At 27.4% G+C, this 19,874-nt stretch overlaps 4 protein-coding genes across 4 annotated transcripts; 2 read left to right on the top strand and 2 right to left on the bottom strand.

Moving 5' to 3' along the window:
- Positions 1–735: 735 nt before the first annotated feature.
- On the top strand, positions 736–3,639 carry LOC145847303 (dual specificity mitogen-activated protein kinase kinase 1-like). Its single transcript, XM_082953555.1, has 2 exons — positions 736–1,536; positions 3,396–3,639. Exons 1-2 carry the CDS (start codon positions 736–738, stop codon positions 3,609–3,611), a joined length of 1,017 nt encoding a protein of 338 aa, XP_082809681.1. The 3' UTR covers positions 3,612–3,639.
- Positions 3,640–4,986: 1,347 nt separating this feature from the next.
- Positions 4,987–7,163, bottom strand: LOC145847306 (uncharacterized). The gene is made up of 3 exons (XM_082953559.1): positions 7,085–7,163; positions 5,697–6,970; positions 4,987–4,998 (listed from the first exon to the last, which is right to left on the bottom strand). The coding sequence occupies exons 1-3, from the start codon at positions 7,161–7,163 to the stop codon at positions 4,987–4,989; spliced, it is 1,365 nt and encodes a 454-aa protein (XP_082809685.1).
- Positions 7,164–7,697: 534 nt separating this feature from the next.
- LOC145847305 (uncharacterized) lies at positions 7,698–10,179 on the top strand. The gene is made up of 3 exons (XM_082953558.1): positions 7,698–7,776; positions 7,891–9,164; positions 10,159–10,179. Exons 1-3 carry the CDS (start codon positions 7,698–7,700, stop codon positions 10,177–10,179), a joined length of 1,374 nt encoding a protein of 457 aa, XP_082809684.1.
- Positions 10,180–14,578: 4,399 nt separating this feature from the next.
- Positions 14,579–16,591, bottom strand: LOC145847304 (lens fiber membrane intrinsic protein-like). Its single transcript, XM_082953556.1, has 4 exons — positions 16,489–16,591; positions 15,393–15,488; positions 15,050–15,181; positions 14,579–14,778 (listed from the first exon to the last, which is right to left on the bottom strand). The coding sequence occupies exons 1-4, from the start codon at positions 16,589–16,591 to the stop codon at positions 14,618–14,620; spliced, it is 492 nt and encodes a 163-aa protein (XP_082809682.1). The 3' UTR covers positions 14,579–14,617.
- Between the last annotated feature and the right edge of the window lie 3,283 nt (positions 16,592–19,874).

Raw genomic sequence — 19,874 nt, 5'->3', positions numbered from 1 at the left:
AGAAGTACATTTTAGTGTACAAACAAATCTTTAAATTAGTTAGTTGTATTCTTAAGCTTGTGTGTATACCTGAGAGTTCAACCTGTAAATAAAATAGGATAGTCAAAAAATATAGAATCCTTGAGAACTCTTTATTTGAAAAATTTTGATAAAAACCTGATTATACCTTACTTTTTGAAAAAAATCACTAAAAAACCTGAAATTTTAAACAGTTTTCACAATTAAAGTGACAAATTTTTTTTTGTATCATTAAAATTTATTTATTATCAACACTTTTGAAGTAGCATTAAAGTATACTTTAAATATTTATATATAATTTAAAACAGTTTTTTACCTTAAATTTAATTATAGACTATAAACGGACAAAAAAACTTGAACTTGTAGAAACCTGGAAGAAATTCATAAACCTGGGAAAAAAAACATAACAACTCTTTTAAAAGTTTTTCTTTTATTAGCCAATATGTTTAAGTACAAACTTTTAAAATAAGTTGATGTAATTTTACAAGAAATAAATAAAAACTTTTTTCTTTTTAAAGTGTGACTTTTTGTTTAACAACCACAAAATTTTTGCTATATTTCAAAATTTAGTGTGTTTATTTTGATAAGTTTTTTTTTTTGCTAAAAACTAATAGCAAAACTCAGAGTTTTTATATTTAAACAAACACAATGCCTCGCATGAAACCAGCTGGGATGGTTTTACCAGGTGCTGGTAATCCAGCTCCAATTGAGCAGATGATGAACAATGTTACTATTGATGATGAGCAAAGACAAAGGCTTGACTGTTTTATTAAGCAGAAACAAAAAATAGGTCTTATGGAAAATGCTGACAAAAAAGATTTTGTTAGAGAAGGTGAGCTTGGTGCTGGAAATTTTGGTATTGTTTATCTGGTTCGCCACAAACCTTCAAATACTATTATGGCGCAAAAACTAATTCATGTTGAGGTAAAACCAGCAATTTTTAGTCAAATAAAGCGTGAGCTTGAAGTTTTGCATGACTGCTCTAGTCCATACATTGTTGGTTATTATGGAACTTATTTTAGTGATGGTGATATTAACATATGTATGGAACATATGGATGCCGGCTCATTAGATCTAGTTATGAAAAATGCTCATCGTATTCCTGAAAACATTTTGAGTATTGTAACAAAATCAGTTTTAATTGGGTTACAGTACCTGCGTGAGAAACATAGAATTATCCATAGAGATGTAAAGCCATCTAATATTCTTGTTAACTCTTCAGGGGATATTAAACTCTGTGACTTTGGTGTAAGTGGACAGCTTATTGATTCACAAGCTAATTCATTTGTGGGTACTAGATCATACATGGCCCCAGAGCGTTTAGAAGGTAACAATTATTCAGTTCTTTCAGATCTGTGGTCTCTTGGACTTTCTTTAGTCGAAATGGCAATTGGAAGGTATCCTATTCCTCTAACATCTCAACAGATTGAGCTTTTAATGGAAAACAATCGCGCAATAGCTAGTCTTCAAATTAAATCCCTTGCAATTTTTGAGTTATTGGAATTTATAGTTAAAGAGGTGAGAATAACTTAACCATAGAGAATGTAAATAAATAGATAAAATAATAAGATTTAAATATTTAAATCTCATCAATGAATTTCAGTATACTTATTGTAAGGTCTAAGCCAGGATTTCCCAATTTGTTTTTTAATTGCCCCCTTTAAAAAAAAAAGCTATGTCCCCTCCGACAAGATTTTCCCAAAAAACTATAATTAAAAACACTTAAGATCTTTTTTTGCTCTTCATCATCAACTTAAGAATATCTAGTGTAAGTTTCAAATTATGACCTCATGGCCCTCTCTTTGGCTCCTTTGCTGATTATGGCCCCCTGAAATTGTGTAATGGTCACCAAGGGGATCATTTGGTTTATTTTGGGAATTCCTGGTCTTAACTCATAGTCTACTGGTACCAATTTCCAGATCCAGCTAGATCTGGGTATAGCTTGCCAGGTCGGGATCCAACTAGATCTGACCAAACTAATATTTAAATTTAGCCCAGCCAGATCTGAATATTAAATCTAAATTGAGATCAGACCTGAAGCAGATAGGACCTTATTTTTAATTGAGATCAAGACAGAAATAAAAGAAATTTTAAAACCTGGTTGGATCTAGACCTTGGCAAGCTATGGTTGGATCCGGCAATTAGATCCAATAGACCACTAGTTTAAACTATTAAGACATTATAATCAGATTATCACAATATTATTAAATGTCTTTAAGTTTTAGTCTAAAAATGTATATAAAAAAAATGCCAGTATATAAAAATGATTTCCATAGTTACAGAGTTGCCACTTTACCTGGAAAAACCTTGAAAAACCTGGAATTTGACAATTTAGGCAAAAAAAAAACCTGGAAAAACCTGGAATTTTAACAATTTTCACAAGTTCAGTTGTAAAATTTCAATTTGACTCAAAAAATATAGCATATAAATAAAAATTTTTTGTCATCATCAAATTTTTTTATTAAAAAAAATATTTAAAGTAGCTTTACAGTATCTTTTCAATGTTTTTATACTATTTTACACAGTTTCTTACCTTAAACCTCACTTTAAACTAAAAATAGACCCAAAAATGTGTACTTTTAAAAACATAGAATAATTTAAAAAAAAACAAGTGGCAACCCTGATAATTAAACTTTAATTAGTTTTATTCAATTTCTTTTGGTTAAATTTTTATTACAATACTAAATTATTTTAACCATTTTTATTCAAAACTATAACTATAGTTGATGCTAAAAATATATAAAGATACTTGAAATACCTTATGTGGTCTTCAAATTGATTAATAAATTTTCAGTTTGTTTCTTCCTTAATATTAAGTTTACTAGATTTTGGTAATAAATATTAAAATTACTAATGATAATTTATTTTAAATAACAATTATAGTGTTTTTTTTTAATTTTTGTAAAAACTTTGAATTATAGTACAATTTCCTAATGTGATGGACCAATGTTTTTAAAAAAATTTTTATTTAGGGAGGGAAATATAAAAGGTAGTTGAAAAAGTTGATGTATGAAAATTGTAAATTCCGTAGCATTCATAAATTTAAAATACTAGTCTTTGAACAAACACTAAATTAATTTCATATCTTAATTCTCTAATTTTTGTTTGCATTTTAATAATCTATTTATTTATTTAATGAATTTAATTTCAAACTTTTAACAAAAAAATTATTTATTATTTATTTTGAACAGCTATTTAATATTGGTTATTTTTGCATTTTAACAATAATCTTAGATTTATTTAAAAACATTAAATTATTTTTCCAAATAAATCCATATAACTAACTTTGAAAATACCAAGTACACCTTTATTTCATCTCTAACAATTACAAAAACCAGAACTTATTTTATGGAAAAAAATACACACTTTACTAACAGGAATCACCAAAGCTACCACAAAAGCATTTCAGCAGTGAATTTTGCTATTTTGTTGAAAGGTGCTTGGAGAAAAAAACAAAAGACCGTGCAACACTCAAAGAGCTTATCACCTTGGACTTTGCCAAAAACGTCTCAGTTACTCAAATTGACATGGCAAAATGGGTTTGTGCTACCATGAAATTACAGCTTCCCAATTTAGATGCCCTCAAAGGTTAAAGTAATTAAAAAAAAATCAATTATGTATTAACTTTTATTAATTAACTTTTTTTTCTTAAATTTAAAAGTTAGACACTTTGTTAAATAAAGTTATGCTAGTTTATTACAACCTTCAAACTCTCAATGTGATTTTATTTTTGAATTAAGAAAAATCCAACTTTTAACTTTCTCTAGAGTTTGTCTTAAGGGAAACAAAGTTTTTTTAAAAACTATTAAAAATATATTATATTGAATGATTTAATTATGTGGTTTGTAATTTTAGTTTATCAAATTTAACTATGTTTCCTGTACAAAAATTGCTTTTTAGTATTAACAACTTTGTAGATTTGTTATTTTGATAAGTTTGTTTATTTCCTAAAAATTTCAAAATCTTTTTTTTTATCGCACATTTTAATCATGAAAAGAGAGTTTAGTATCAAAACATTATAAATAACTAAAATTACTAAGTATAATTTATACTAAAGTTAAAGCATTTCTATTAGCTCCAAAACTTTGTTAAATTTGAGTACTTTTGCTCAAGCGTTAAACTTTTGTTTGTTAGTAGATTTAAGTGACAAAGCACAAAATCGTAATATGATCTGTTATAAAGTGTTTGTTGATATGATTTTGTGAAAAATCTACTTAAAAAACTATTTTCATGTTTAAAGCTCATCTTAATAATTTTGTGAAAATTATTAAGTTATAAAGGTGAACAAAGTGTATTTAGAATTATGCTTAAAAATAAAACCTTTGAGATGTTTATATATTTTTTATAGGTTATGATATTTTGTTTAATTTAATAATTTTGTAAAATGTTTGTTTGACTAAATAAATGTTTAATAAATTATGTTAAATTTTTTCATAAAATTTGTTTTCTACAAAATGTTGTAAAATATTCAATGTTCAGTATATACAAGTAAATATAACTTATTTAATTACTTCAAATACAAGTTTCATTATGTATTAACTTTTATGACTTTTGTTAAATTAATTCATTTTCAATCTCATTCTTACATTTATTGAGAGGTTTAATTACTAAAAGTAATCATAAGTATTTGTAAAAGTTTCAATCTATTGTTAGATTTAATTAATTTTTTACGTTTAATTATTTTGTAGTCTAACTTCTGAAATATGAAGATTTAACATAAATGTTTTAAGAATTAGCTTTTATTTTACTATATTTTTGTTGTTGTTGTTATTGTTGTTATTGTTGTAATATTTTTTTTGATTCTCAAACAAATTTAAATTCAGCTTTAACGGTCAGTGTAATAAAAAATACTATGCTTCTCTGATATTAAGTTTATTTTGTTTTTGCTTTAAAATGTATTATATTGTTGTACTTAATATTCAAAGTTTTTAAATATGAGTGTAAATTAACTTCAGTTAAGTGATAAATTTAATTTTCATTCTGTTAAAACCAGGAAGTTGTTAACAAATTCAATTAAAAGTTGATTCACTTGAAGTGATTATGTGGCCCTTTATACCGAGATTGTAATAAGATATTTTTTGTCTGAAAAAAGCTAAAACTTATTTTTAAAATCTACATTTTATAAAAAAAAGTTTTAGCTTTTTGAGTTGCTACATGAACTGCTATACTTAGAACATGTTTTTTTTTAAGGAATAATGTGTCATAAATTTTTAAACAAATTCAGATATATTTAGACCTTTTAATGTAATTAAGTACCATTTAACTACAAGACAAACAATTTTTTTCATTATAAACTTTATTAAAACTTAAGCGCTTTCGGAATGTCCGAATTCCCTTATCAAAATACTAAACACTCTCTAGTTAAACTAACACAAAATAAATTGAGTGAAATTATATCATATGTAAAAAACACAACTAATTAAAACGACAAGTAATTAACAAAAATGGATTTTTATAAACAATTAAAACAAAATGGATTATTTAAATACATTAATAGTTACTCTTGATCCTTTATCAGGACCAAGCTGATTATTCAAATTTGGCTGTAATTTTTTAATAAGTAGAGCTTCTGAAGATAATAATTCATTATACGAAGTGCACGTTTTAATAACTTTGAAACAATTATAAATATTTTTACAATTAGTACAAAATACACAATTTTCAATATGTTTAAACACCGCACTGTTGGTTGGGGTCACATGTTCTTTAATTCTGACGAAAAGTTGTCTTTCTGTCTCACCAATGTACTGGTTGTTCAGATCTCCTGGACACATAAATTTATAGACAAGACAACTTTGATACAAGCTACTTATTGAATCTTTTAGGGAGAAATATTTCCCTACTTTTTCTGATCTATAAGTAATGCGTACTTTTACCCCGATGCTTTCAAATACTGCTTTTATGTTCTTGGCGAATTTCTCTGACGTCTTTTTAACATATGGTATAGTAAAGAATTGTTTCTTATCATCTTTATTTTCAATTAATTCTGTCTCAAAGGTGTCTTTCTTTTGTATTTGTTCATCGATAAACTTGGCCGGAAATGAGTTTTTCATCAACAGCTCTTTTACCTTTTGCCACTCGTTATTTTGTAAATCTTCTGTAACGAGATTTTTGATTCTGTGATTCAGGTTTTTTACTAAATTTCTCTTCCACGACTGCGGTACACACGAGTTAAAATTCATGAGCACGCCCGTGTTTGTTGGTTTTCTGAATATTGATGTTATAAACTTGTTGTTTTTTATTGTCACCTGTGTATCGAGATATGGTAGTTTACCTTCTTGGCAATTCTGGATTACAAATTTCATGTCTTGATGCATATTGTTGAGTTTTTCATCAAACCGATCTATTTGTTCTTTATTTTGGAAAATGCAGAAAATGTCGTCAACATATCTGCAGTACATTCTTGGCCTTGCAGTTTTGTTGAGCAGCTCTGTCTCTAATTGACTGACAAACCAGTTGGCCAGTAAAGGGGCAAGAGGAGAGCCCATTGATAAACCGTTTGTTTGTTGATATATGGTCCCATTGAACATAAAGATGCTCTGGGAGCATGCTCTTAGAAGATTTTTAAATACTGTTTGAGTCATTTTTGATCGAGCAAATATTGAACTAGGATTGTCTATGTATACTACTTTCGTAACCATATTAATAGTCTCCTCCAACGGGACGTTGGTATACAAACTCTTGATATCAAATGTGACACAAATGTCCGTGTTCAATGGTCGAAAGTCTTTCAATTTTTCAACAAACTCAAAGCTTGAGTTAATAATCCAGTCACTTTTTAAGTATGGTTTAAGTTCTGTCTCTAGCCATTTACATAAGGCGTATTCTGGGGTTTTTGTTGCTGATAGTACTGGTCTAAGAGGACAATTAGTTTTATGGTTTTTAGCAAAACCGTACATTTTTCCAGGCTGTGTTCCTTTGGGTATTAACTTGTAGTACACTTTGTCAGTGACTAATGGTTTAATGTATTTGTATACAAGTCTGTATATAGTTTTTTCTTTTAAGTACCAAGGTGCTCTGCTGTAGTTGTTTGAGTTTGGATCAAAGTTAAGTTTTTTGAACCTACTGCCATCTTCTAGAATCTTATTCATTTTATCATTGTAATCTTTTGTGTTCAATATCACAACTCCGTTACCTTTGTCCATATTTAGGCACCTAATGTTTTTATTCCTTGCAAGGTTTATTAGTGTTCTGTGTATTGCCTTGTTTTTGTTGGTTGCACATGCTTTGTTGCTCTCAGAAATAAACTTTGTGGTACTGTTTCTTAGACTTTCTAGCATGTCATAATTCAGAGTTTTGTTTTCTTTTGAACAAACATTTTTGGTTTGACTCTCAATAGAAGCTTTAGTTTTTATTTCATCAATGTGTTTAGGCATAATGCTTCGTTTGAAACCACTTAGTCACTAAGTGAAAAATCAGCATTGATGTTTGGTTTCAAACGAAGCATTATGCCTAAACACATTGATGAAATAAAAACTAAAGCTTCTATTGAGAGTCAAACCAAAAATGTTTGTTCAAAAGAAAACAAAACTCTGAATTATGACATGCTAGAAAGTCTAAGAAACAGTACCACAAAGTTTATTTCTGAGAGCAACAAAGCATGTGCAACCAACAAAAACAAGGCAATACACAGAACACTAATAAACCTTGCAAGGAATAAAAACATTAGGTGCCTAAATATGGACAAAGGTAACGGAGTTGTGATATTGAACACAAAAGATTACAATGATAAAATGAATAAGATTCTAGAAGATGGCAGTAGGTTCAAAAAACTTAACTTTGATCCAAACTCAAACAACTACAGCAGAGCACCTTGGTACTTAAAAGAAAAAACTATATACAGACTTGTATACAAATACATTAAACCATTAGTCACTGACAAAGTGTACTACAAGTTAATACCCAAAGGAACACAGCCTGGAAAAATGTACGGTTTTGCTAAAAACCATAAAACTAATTGTCCTCTTAGACCAGTACTATCAGCAACAAAAACCCCAGAATACGCCTTATGTAAATGGCTAGAGACAGAACTTAAACCATACTTAAAAAGTGACTGGATTATTAACTCAAGCTTTGAGTTTGTTGAAAAATTGAAAGACTTTCGACCATTGAACACGGACATTTGTGTCACATTTGATATCAAGAGTTTGTATACCAACGTCCCGTTGGAGGAGACTATTAATATGGTTACGAAAGTAGTATACATAGACAATCCTAGTTCAATATTTGCTCGATCAAAAATGACTCAAACAGTATTTAAAAATCTTCTAAGAGCATGCTCCCAGAGCATCTTTATGTTCAATGGGACCATATATCAACAAACAAACGGTTTATCAATGGGCTCTCCTCTTGCCCCTTTACTGGCCAACTGGTTTGTCAGTCAATTAGAGACAGAGCTGCTCAACAAAACTGCAAGGCCAAGAATGTACTGCAGATATGTTGACGACATTTTCTGCATTTTCCAAAATAAAGAACAAATAGATCGGTTTGATGAAAAACTCAACAATATGCATCAAGACATGAAATTTGTAATCCAGAATTGCCAAGAAGGTAAACTACCATATCTCGATACACAGGTGACAATAAAAAACAACAAGTTTATAACATCAATATTCAGAAAACCAACAAACACGGGCGTGCTCATGAATTTTAACTCGTGTGTACCGCAGTCGTGGAAGAGAAATTTAGTAAAAAACCTGAATCACAGAATCAAAAATCTCGTTACAGAAGATTTACAAAATAACGAGTGGCAAAAGGTAAAAGAGCTGTTGATGAAAAACTCATTTCCGGCCAAGTTTATCGATGAACAAATACAAAAGAAAGACACCTTTGAGACAGAATTAATTGAAAATAAAGATGATAAGAAACAATTCTTTACTATACCATATGTTAAAAAGACGTCAGAGAAATTCGCCAAGAACATAAAAGCAGTATTTGAAAGCATCGGGGTAAAAGTACGCATTACTTATAGATCAGAAAAAGTAGGGAAATATTTCTCCCTAAAAGATTCAATAAGTAGCTTGTATCAAAGTTGTCTTGTCTATAAATTTATGTGTCCAGGAGATCTGAACAACCAGTACATTGGTGAGACAGAAAGACAACTTTTCGTCAGAATTAAAGAACATGTGACCCCAACCAACAGTGCGGTGTTTAAACATATTGAAAATTGTGTATTTTGTACTAATTGTAAAAATATTTATAATTGTTTCAAAGTTATTAAAACGTGCACTTCGTATAATGAATTATTATCTTCAGAAGCTCTACTTATTAAAAAATTACAGCCAAATTTGAATAATCAGCTTGGTCCTGATAAAGGATCAAGAGTAACTATTAATGTATTTAAATAATCCATTTTGTTTTAATTGTTTATAAAAATCCATTTTTGTTAATTACTTGTCGTTTTAATTAGTTGTGTTTTTTACATATGATATAATTTCACTCAATTTATTTTGTGTTAGTTTAACTAGAGAGTGTTTAGTATTTTGATAAGGGAATTCGGACATTCCGAAAGCGCTTAAGTTTTAATAAAGTTTATAATGAAAAAAATTGTTTGTCTTGTAGTTAAATGGTACTTAATTTTTAAACAAGCATTGCTATTAAAATTGCTATGGTTAAAAAATGCCTTTTTTCAATGAAAAATTAAAAAAATCTAGATATATTTTATTTAAAACGTTTCAATAGAAAACTTTAACATAAAAAGATTACCGCTTAAACTTTTTTTTGTATATAATTAACATAAATTCATTTACTTTTATAATTACTATATTACTTCTAGAGTAAGTATAAATATGTTTGAAATATTATTTAAATTTTATTATTAAAATTTTTTAAACTTTTAATTATTGGTTATGAATTAATATTTGGTTATGAATTAACAATGTACAACTTTTTTTTAGTTTGCTTGAAAAAATTCCTTGGTAACTACCGTAAAATTACAAAATTTTTAAACATTTTGTAAATGGCCAATCTTTCCCAATTATTTTAAGTCTTAATTTTAAACAACTAGTTATTATATGTTTAGAACCCTTCAACATAAAAATCATAAAGATAATATAATGTATAACATCATAAGGCGTTCAACTCAAGAGTTCTAAACAGCAAAACCCATTGGAAAATTAAAACAAATTTTTTTATATGCAGATACTTTCACAGACTCTGTAGAGCTGTTCTTGTTTTACGTTATCAGTCAAAAAAGTATTTGAGTATGTACAAAATAAATTGTTCTAAATAACATAAAAGTAACAACTTTAGAAAATTTATTTTACACAGTTGTTAAATTAAAAAAAACTTTGCTAGTAAAATTCATTAAAATTGGTAGTTGAAATATGAAACACCTATCTCTTAGTATTAAGTAAGTAATTTCAAATAGTTTTATTTAAAGTTTTTCTTAGCTGTAAATAACCTTAATTTACTTTGCTATGAACAAGTATAGCCTGTAAAAATGGGAACGGGTCTAAATTGCACGAAGACAAAAATGCACGAGGTTACTAAAATGCACGAGGCGACTAAATTGCACGAGAACAAAATTGCACGAAGCCAAATTTGCACAAAGGGTCTACTTTGCACGAGTTACATTTTTGCACGGGAGTAAAAAAATAAATAAAATAAAAATTTAACAGAAAAAAAATCTAAAAAAAAAAAAATTACTGACTGAGGGTAAGGGTTAGGGGAAATAGTGATAATAAAAAAAAATAGCTAATAGAAATTATAGTAAAAAAAAAGCTACCGACCGAGGGTAAGGGTTAGAGGAAATAGTGATAGTAAAAATAAAAAAATAGCTAATAGAAATTAAAGTAAAAAAAAAGCTACCAACCGAGGGTTAGGGGTAACAGTGATAGTAAGTAAAAAAAAACTAAAGTAAAAAAAAATAAGAAAATATTGAAAAAAAACTTTTACCCGTGCAAAATTGTCTGCTTGTGCAAAAGTGTCTTCGTGCAATTTTGTGAACTCGTGCAATTTTGTACGCTCGTGCAATTTAGACAGCTACCCTGTAAAAATATATTGCATGTTGTAAAATTGGAAGTTAATTTTTAATACTGGTCTAAGGACCAAGTGTACAAAAAGACCTCTTGGTCATGCTTACTACAATGAACTAAACAAAACATTCAAAACTTAAATTGTAAAGAAAGATTTGCAATCAAAAAATAAATGCGACAATTAATTAACTAATAAACTAACATGAGTAAAACATTTCTAACTAAAAACTAATCGAAAATGATAATCAATGTTAAAAAACACGATTACCAATTTATTAAAAAAAAAACAATTATTTAACTACTTTGTTTTAAATTTTAACTTTTACAACTGCAAATTAATATCGATAAATTATAATTTAATTTATGGTGTAAAAAATAAATTATTACAGGTATAGACAACGTTTATTAAAGCTTTTATAAGAAGTAACAACAAAAAAAGTCTGAAATACTTTCAATTTTAGTTTTTATCAATAACTATTCAACTCATTAATAACTTAACAAGAGTAAAAAATAAAATAACACTTAATTAGTAAACAAAACCTTTCTAAAAATAAAATGTTAATAATATAAAAACTGTTTTGTTTAAAAGCAAAGGATAAAATTTTAATTTTTTAAGTATATGAACTTTTAAAGATAAAAAAGTTGTATCTTCTTAAAATTATAAAACTTTACAGTAGTATTTATTGAAATATAGAAAAAGGGCTTAAAAAGTTTGGTCTAATGACCTGGCGTACGAAAGAGCCTTTCGGTTATCAAGTCGTACACCAAAGTTACAATTGTAAATAGTTTTCCAAACAAGAATAGAATAATAAAAATAGTAAAATATTCATAAAAACTTTGTTCTGACTTAAAATAAAATAGGCAACGTTATTCTGACACTAAAGACACATAAAATACGTAATGGTTTCTGTACTAACAATGACATTAGTAAAATTAAATGTTTTTTAATACTTTTTGAGTAAGTAGTAATCAATTAAACTTTAGTTAACTACATATTATAGAAAAATTGCTAAAGTAGCTACTAGTTGCTGCCTTCGACTTACTTAAATAGGCAAACAAAAGCTTTCTATACACTTTACCTAGAATAAAGTTTTTTTTTTTAAGACGATTACAGGGTTTCCACAAATACTTTTCCTAAACGCTCTTTTTCGGAAAACTAAAAAAAGATCGCTTAAAATCGTTACAAACCCGAGATTATCTAATTTAAGTTTTAAATTTTTCGTGAAATTATCTAAGCCCTTATGGCCCTTCGCTAGTCACGGTCCCCCCTTTATAGCTTATCGCCTCCTGACTTGTTTAGATAGCCTCAAAGGGGGCCATATGGATCACCATGGGTAATCCTGGTATAGTCTGAAGTCTGAACCAATGCCATTAGAACCTAATTAGTACGGTTGTAATGAAAAAACTCAGATATAAAATTACTATCCGTAATTGTCCTTAGGCCTATAAAAAATCATCTCTGTTCATATATGTAAATTTTGTTTAACTAGTTGATCTTTAAAAAAAATTACCTTCAGTTCAACCTGGAGCTTTACAAGACTGCTTTTAAAAATTAATAGTTATCTATGCCCATAGCTTACTACGTGAATAAGCTAGTGATTTATGACCATATTTATTATTAGTTATTAGTAAAAAAAAGTTTGTTTTTAAGGACCTTGTTAAATGTACTTTGTTTTACTTTTAAAAAAACACTTGAAGTTAGTGATATAAAATTACTTTTTAATTTAAATATGAAAACACCCAGCTCGATATTTAAAAAAAATCAACATTTAATTTATTTTTGTTAATTTAAGCTTTTTATACTTTTGATGTATTTTTATAATGAACGCATCTTAAGTGTTTTGTTTTTGAGAACGTTGACTTCATTAAATTTTGCTTTGTTACTTCTGCCCTAACTTAACAAATCTTTCTTATATGAATTATTAGTATTCTGAAACATAATATAGTATTAGAATCTCTTCTACATTGATATGTACCTAAAATATCTATAGAAGCTGTATTTACAATTTTATTTGAAAAATTTATTAGTATGATTATTTTAACTGCGTATGCACACGCCAATAACTATATACAATGTTTTAATGCATGAAAGAATTTAGCTTAAGATAATAGTGAGATGAAAAAATATTCATGATTACCTTATTATAAAACAATCCTTACAATTATTTTAGTTAGACGTTGTTTTAATACTAATTGAGATAATACTTCGCTTTACAAAGTTTGTACTATTAGATTTGCACGTTGAATAAAAAAAAATATTTCTTTGTAGCTATTTAAAAGTTTTGTTTTAATTTAACAATTCATACTGAACATATAACAACAAGTTTATTCAAAGTCATATTTAATTTACTAATACTGCCTGCTTTATTTAAAATACTTAGTAAAAGGCGATTTATCTGGAATCAGATATTTTGTTTAGATCGTTTATCATAAAGTGGTACTTTACTCAATAGTAATTGTTTTTAGTGAACTTTTTTAAAATAAATTGAGGCAATAATTCTTAGATAAAATAGTACACGATTTTGTCAAACATTTAGATATATAAGTGCGTTTAAGTTTGTTTAATTGTTGACTAATATTTCTATTAGGTTACACCACTAAATTCTTGATGTGATTTTTACACTTCTGAATTAAATTAATTAGTATTTAGTTTAAGTATAAATCAAGATTGTACATGTAACTGTAATGTACTACAAAATAATTGTTTATGTACTAAAAAGCTAAAGGTAGTAAATTAAATTACAAAAAATAATACAAATACTATATAGATAACCAGTTAGCGTTCAAATAAGGTATCTATTTTTGGAAATCATTATAGCGATACCAAGTTTGAAGTTTTTTTTTTCAACTATGAAATTTGTATACCTTAAGTTATATTTTATTTTATCTTGTACAGATAAAAATGTTGTTCAAAATGTGATATAAAAATTAGTTAAAAATTTTGAAACAAAAGTAAGTTTAAGTAGAACTAAACGTAAAACTACTGCTTAATTTAAAACTGTAAATGTAAAAATCCGCTAAAATGTATTTATTAGCACACGATATTAAGATACTGGTTATTAAAAACATCAATACGATATTAATATTTAGAACTACACATTTTCTTTTGTTTTAAGTCGTATAAAAACTTTATATAGCCTGAAGTAAAAGTAGTAAAGTAGTGGTGAAAAGATTAATTACAGAAATACTTGTGTAAAAAAATTAGATACAGAAATATTTTGCACACTATATACTACGGTAATAGAAAGTAAAAATTAGATTACATATTGTTTAACGTTTGGATATATAAGAAAAAAAACTACTTTGGAAATATTAAATTCTAAAAATAAAAATCAAGGTTTTTTATTTCTTCATTCTGTTTATGTAAATTTAACGCTTAGTACTTAGCTGTGTTATTATTAAACATTTTATACAAGTTCTTTCGTTTACTTACTTTGAAAATTTTCAATGTAAATGTTCTTTTAATGCAGAATTGAAGCAGTTTTAAAGTTTTTAGCAAACAAATATATTTTAAATATTCATAAACTCAAGTAATAAACCAAACTTAAGTTTATAGAAGTATGTTATATAACAAAATAGGCTTCTTCACTTTTTATATTTATATGTTTTTAATTTAGTGTTTTTTAAGCTTTCCAATCTACAAAGTACATGATTGAAGCAGCGAACACACTGCAGGGAGCGGCAATCCATCCGAGTACAAAAGAATAACCAAAGTTTTCATCTTCAGCTTGGTTTTTCATTCTCAGAGATGTGAACAGAGCTACTGCGGTAACGACGAAAAAAGCTGCAAATATTTTTTAGTTTAAATAAATTTTGTAAAATTTAAAGTAAAAATCACGAAGGTACAATAATTTTTACACACAAGTACCTTTAAGAGTTATTAAAGTTTAACTATCTATCGTTTGTATAATTTTGTATAAGACAGATGATAGAGTCTTAAATTTTTATTGATTAATTAAATACAATCACTATACTAAGAAAAAAAAAAGATTTCATTATCACAGTTTGTGAAATTCTGCAAAAAATTAAAAAAAAAGAAGGATTGTTACAGTAACCTTCAACGAAGTATGAAGTAGCAATAACTCCTGGACTGATGGCATCTGATTTTTTCAAAATTGCTATGATACCAAGAGCAACAGCTAAGACTCCCATGGCGGCTCCACAAACACCAAAACCACGAACCATTTCTTGTAAAACAAATTATTTAAGGTCTTTAATGAACTACTGGTTAAATTTTGTATAAGTGGTAAAAATATTGACATTAGTAAACTATTTTAACTCAAATAATAAAAGTTTTGGATGAAAACTAACACTTTTTTCTTATCTACTAAAACAATTAATTGTTTTTTTGTAATTAAAAAAGTTTAAACAGATTTTTATTTTAAAATTTTTACTAACCATAGTGAGTGTATTTAATAGACTTTCCTATTAAAACATTTTCACATTCTACGTCATTACATTTTTTCCACAATCCAGAAGATGAATCCTTATCCTCTGATTTTAAAAATTTAGTAAGTATATATTACAACTCTAATTTAATTTTTCAACAAGGAGTTTTTAACACTTGAAGGTTATTGTTAGCTTATAAAACTTCCTTTTCATCTGCTATATTTTTAAAAGTTTTAAATGTTTGCGATTTTTAATTATTCTCAAAAATCTCTTGTTTATTTTTTGTTTTCAGTTAAATTATAATGAGATGCGTTATAAACCCATGATGTACTATATATCGTAAACTTTTCAAACCTAGTTATGAATATATCTATAAAAGTAAGCCTGTAAAAAAATTATAAGTTTACGTTCTGATAGATTACACAGTTTAAGCTTAATCGTTAATTAAGATTTTTCTTGAAGCTTGTTCATATGAAAATCTTAAAACTTAATAACAGATTTATTTTATTTTATGTCTTAAAAAATACTTGATAAACTAATTTTTTGATACTTATATTAAATTTAAAATAATTAGACATATATTAGTATTAGTATGTATTTTAACTTGAAAAAACAGTAGTATTAGTTGCCTTAAATTAAAACAGAGAAGTCTATTTAATTTAAATCTTTTATTTAAAAAATCTTTTATAGCCTTTTACAAAAGCTAAAAAAGTTTAAAAGTTTTACTATTAAGATGTATTTTAAAAGTGTTATTTATGTATCATACATATATTTAAAATACATAACTTCTGTATTATAAATAGTTAAGTACTTATTTCTATTAACTTTAAAATCTTTTATGTTACCTTATGATCAATTAAATCGTTTTATTATTTTTTTGAAGTATATTTAACACGTTTAAGTTTTGATAAAATAAAATAACTAGAATTGAAGCAAGAAAAGTTTATAACAATGGTCATAAAATATTTCATGTTATTCAAAACTAGTATAGAAAGTATACTTACATTTGTGGATAAAAATTTTAAAAATCGTATCTATAACTCAACTTTGTTTAGAACAAGTTTGAGAACTCAATTGAAAGTACTTTTAAAAGTAATAAACTAACCGTTGACCCAAGCGTTAGTAGCCATTGCAACAACCAAAAAAATTACAGATAAAACTCCAAGGCTCAATGCGGCCGCAGACCCCATACTTTTGATGGCAGCCATAATGTTAAAGGTTTATGAATATATATATTTTAAATTGAACTAAAAGAAATTCCTTTCATAATAATGATTATTATCAAAGCTAAACTTAGTATCTACAGTAACCTATAGTTTTATACTTTAGTTAAAATAATAAAAAGTATCTTTTTTAATATAATTTAACCACTAAAAAACATTAAATATTTAAAAACTCAAAAAAGTAAACTATCTGATGAACACGGTTCTCTAAACTGAGTTACACCCTTTTACAGCTGATTGTAAAAAAGTTTAAATAGCTAGAGAAAGACTTTTTTTTATCAACAATGTAAATCACATTGCCAGAGGCGAATAACTAAAATAGCATTTTGAAAAGCACTCATGCTTTAAATTTTATAAACAAAAAGAAAGTTGTTTTTATATTTCACGCTCCATTTAACCGTCTTTTCCATTGAATGTACAATAAACAAGGTTTTACATTTTTTAGTATATTGAAAACTAAATTGAAAAATTATGTTGTTAAAACAACTACTTTTTAGTTTAGAATATCGCATATTGTTATCATAAATACTTGAAATATTTATTATATATATACAATTTTAGTATAAATAAAAAAGTAGAGTATTATAGTTTTTAAAAATTTAGAAATTATTATATACATTTTGTAACTTAAACCGTTTTGTTTAGTCTCTATTAGAATAATTAGCATAGTTGATTTCAAATTTTTGAAATAAATTTTAAAATGGTTAGTTAAGCAAAAAAGTTAGTTTTAGATATCTTGTTCAATTTAAAACTCGAATAAACTTGTTTTACACAACTTCATTAGTTAATATGAAATAAAATAATTAACTTTGCATAAGTACAACTATGTTTTTAACATATGTTCTCATAGAAATTTCACCAAATCTTAAAAATCGACGTTCATCATTAATAATCTTATTTGATGAACAAAAATAAAATAAACATAAAAGATACAAAAATAAAATATTAAAAATACCAAATAGTTAAAAACCGTAAGAAAAAAAACGTAAAAGTATTTTGGTTTGTCAGAAAACACTATTAAATATTAAAATTTTTTATTGTGTAAAAATTAGGCTAAAATAAAATTATTACAAAAAGTAAGTTCTATTTCAACAAATAAAAAAATTCTAGTTTAGTTCAAAAAATTAAATTTAAATAGTTTTGAAACGTATTTTTCTTGCATTTTAAGACTTACAGATACTTCATGATGTAACAAGCAAAAAGAAAATATATGCAGTAATATTAGTAAAAGAAGTTTTTCTGAAAGCTTTGTATATAACTACTTAAAGCTAAAAATGTCAAAGATAAAACTTTTTTATGCGTTTTTTAGTAGATATATGTGCTTCAATGCATCAATAGATAAAAACTGAACTTCATCTATTTTGAAAAACTAATAATTCCTTTCAAAGAAGTTAAGGATCAAAAATGTGGGACACGCTCAGTTCCAACCCGCGCACAATTCCCATCCTATTAAATTCGAAAACCGTTTGTCGACTAAGGGTAAGGGTTAGGTTTAACAGTAATAATATAAAATAAAAATAAAGTAAAACAAATAAAGAAGGAAAAAAAGGTTGAGAATTGTGAGTATACCCACAAATGTGCATATAGTTTAACATCTCAAACAATATTAGTCAAAACCATATAACATCTAGACTGAAAACGTAAAACTCAAGGTAAAAAGTATCAAATCGAGTAATGTTTATGAAACAACTGTAAAGCTGAGGAATCATTATTAGAATTATTATAATCTGATCTAAAATCAAAGACCTATTTTCTAATTAATTAGAAACAATATTTTTCCTACTTTTGTTCTAATAAAGTATTCTAGGTTAAATTTAAAGCTCACAGATGGAACAATTTAAAACTAAATCAGTTTATTTTTAAGAGTTTTTTTGATATTGCATAGTTCAGTCTTGGAGCTTAGCTTCTAAATCATAATTGTTTAAAAAAAATAAAATCTGTTATCTTTTTATTATGTTTTTGTTATTCAATAAGTAAACTAGATAGTACTAAACTAACTATGCTATCATACTGTTGTAAGAGAAGCATGTTTTTATTAAATAAAAATTTTACCTGTTGGTTAAAATAAAAAGCTTTTAAAAATAACCTATAATATAATAAATCGTTCTTTGCTGGTAGTACAGTTGTAAACAAAGTGTACAATTTCATAAATAAACTAACAAAACTTATTCTGTTAACAAAAATGGTTTTGTAAAAGATTACATGTTTTTTAGGGAGCGGGTCAGAATGACACAGCGACAAAATGACACGGTCGTCAAATAGACACGGTGCGTCACTTTGGCACAGCGACAAAATGATACGGTGCGTCACCTTGGCACAGTGCGTCAGTTTGGCACGGAGGGTCACTTTGACACGGCGACAAAATGACACGGTGCGTCACTTTGGCACAGCGACAAAATGACACGGTGGGTCACTCTGGCATGGTGCGTCACTTTGGCACAGAGGGTCACTTTGACACGGCGACAAAACGACACGGTGCGTCACTTTGGCACAGCGACAAAATGACACGGTGCGTCACTTTGGCACAGAGTGTCACTTTGGCACAGCGACAAAACGACACGGTGCGTCACTTTGACACGGAGGGTCACTTTGGCACAGCGACAAAACGACACGGTGCGTCACTTTGGCACGGAGGGTCAATTTAGCACAGCGACAAAACGACACGGTGCGTCACTTTGACACGGAGGGTCACTTTGGCACAGCGACAAAACGACACGGTGCGTCACTTTGGCACGGAGGGTCACTTTAGCACAGCGACAAAATGACACGGTGGTTAATAAGGGAGGGAACGATTTTTTGTGAAACTTCAATCTTCATTGGTATGGACAACGATCTTATTTTTCTAGGAAACTTTTCGGTTTCCTGTCTTCTAACCGGTTTTGTAGAATCAGCAACAATCACATTGATTAACTTTAAAAACAAAGACCGCAGGAATTTTTGATTGTGACTTCATAAAATAAAGTGAAACACGTAATGTTTATACCTTCTATTGTCCATCGTTGTACTTATAAACAACATACTCATTTTTAAGCAGTAGCAAGGTGTAAGGTGTGCTTAAAAGCTGTGCTTAATAAACGACAAATAATTATTTGTATCAAACAAAGTTCACAAAGATGCAAAAGCAGCAACTTTTTTAACAAAATACGACTGCCAAAGTTAAAGGGAATTTATTTTTGATTTCTTTCGAATGGAAAAACTTAAACACAGTTTTGTACTAGAACTTGATACGAGTAATAAAAATTAAAACATGACTTGCCATTTTACGACT

Source organism: Thalia democratica, unplaced genomic scaffold (genome assembly GCF_965202585.1).
Source record: "Thalia democratica unplaced genomic scaffold, ktThaDemo2.hap1.1 HAP1_SCAFFOLD_873, whole genome shotgun sequence".
In the NCBI taxonomy this organism is placed as follows: Eukaryota; Metazoa; Chordata; class Thaliacea; order Salpida; family Salpidae; genus Thalia; species Thalia democratica.
The sequence above is the reverse complement of the archived record's forward strand: the minus strand, read 5'-3'. Positions and strand labels throughout refer to the sequence as shown.

Bases quoted from the DNA above. Each gene is read 5' to 3' on its own strand.
- LOC145847303 (XM_082953555.1), top strand. From the start codon at position 736: ATGAACAATGTTACTATTGATGATGAGCAAAGACAAAGGCTTGACTGT. The intron at 1,537-3,395 runs GTGAGAATAACT...CTTTACTAACAG, and splicing joins TGGAATTTATAGTTAAAGAG to GAATCACCAAAGCTACCACA.
- LOC145847304 (XM_082953556.1), bottom strand. From the start codon at position 16,591: ATGGCTGCCATCAAAAGTATGGGGTCTGCGGCCGCATTGAGCCTTGGA. The intron at 15,182-15,392 runs GTTAGTAAAAAT...TTGTTTTACAAG, and splicing joins TATTAAATACACTCACTATG to AAATGGTTCGTGGTTTTGGT. The intron at 14,779-15,049 runs GTTACTGTAACA...AAATATTTGCAG, and splicing joins TACTTCATACTTCGTTGAAG to CTTTTTTCGTCGTTACCGCA.
- LOC145847305 (XM_082953558.1), top strand. From the start codon at position 7,698: ATGGACAAAGGTAACGGAGTTGTGATATTGAACACAAAAGATTACAAT. The intron at 7,777-7,890 runs GTAGGTTCAAAA...TTAAACCATTAG, and splicing joins TAAGATTCTAGAAGATGGCA to TCACTGACAAAGTGTACTAC. The intron at 9,165-10,158 runs GTGTTTAAACAT...TTTTATATGCAG, and splicing joins TGACCCCAACCAACAGTGCG to ATACTTTCACAGACTCTGTA.
- LOC145847306 (XM_082953559.1), bottom strand. From the start codon at position 7,163: ATGGACAAAGGTAACGGAGTTGTGATATTGAACACAAAAGATTACAAT. The intron at 6,971-7,084 runs GTAGGTTCAAAA...TTAAACCATTAG, and splicing joins TAAGATTCTAGAAGATGGCA to TCACTGACAAAGTGTACTAC.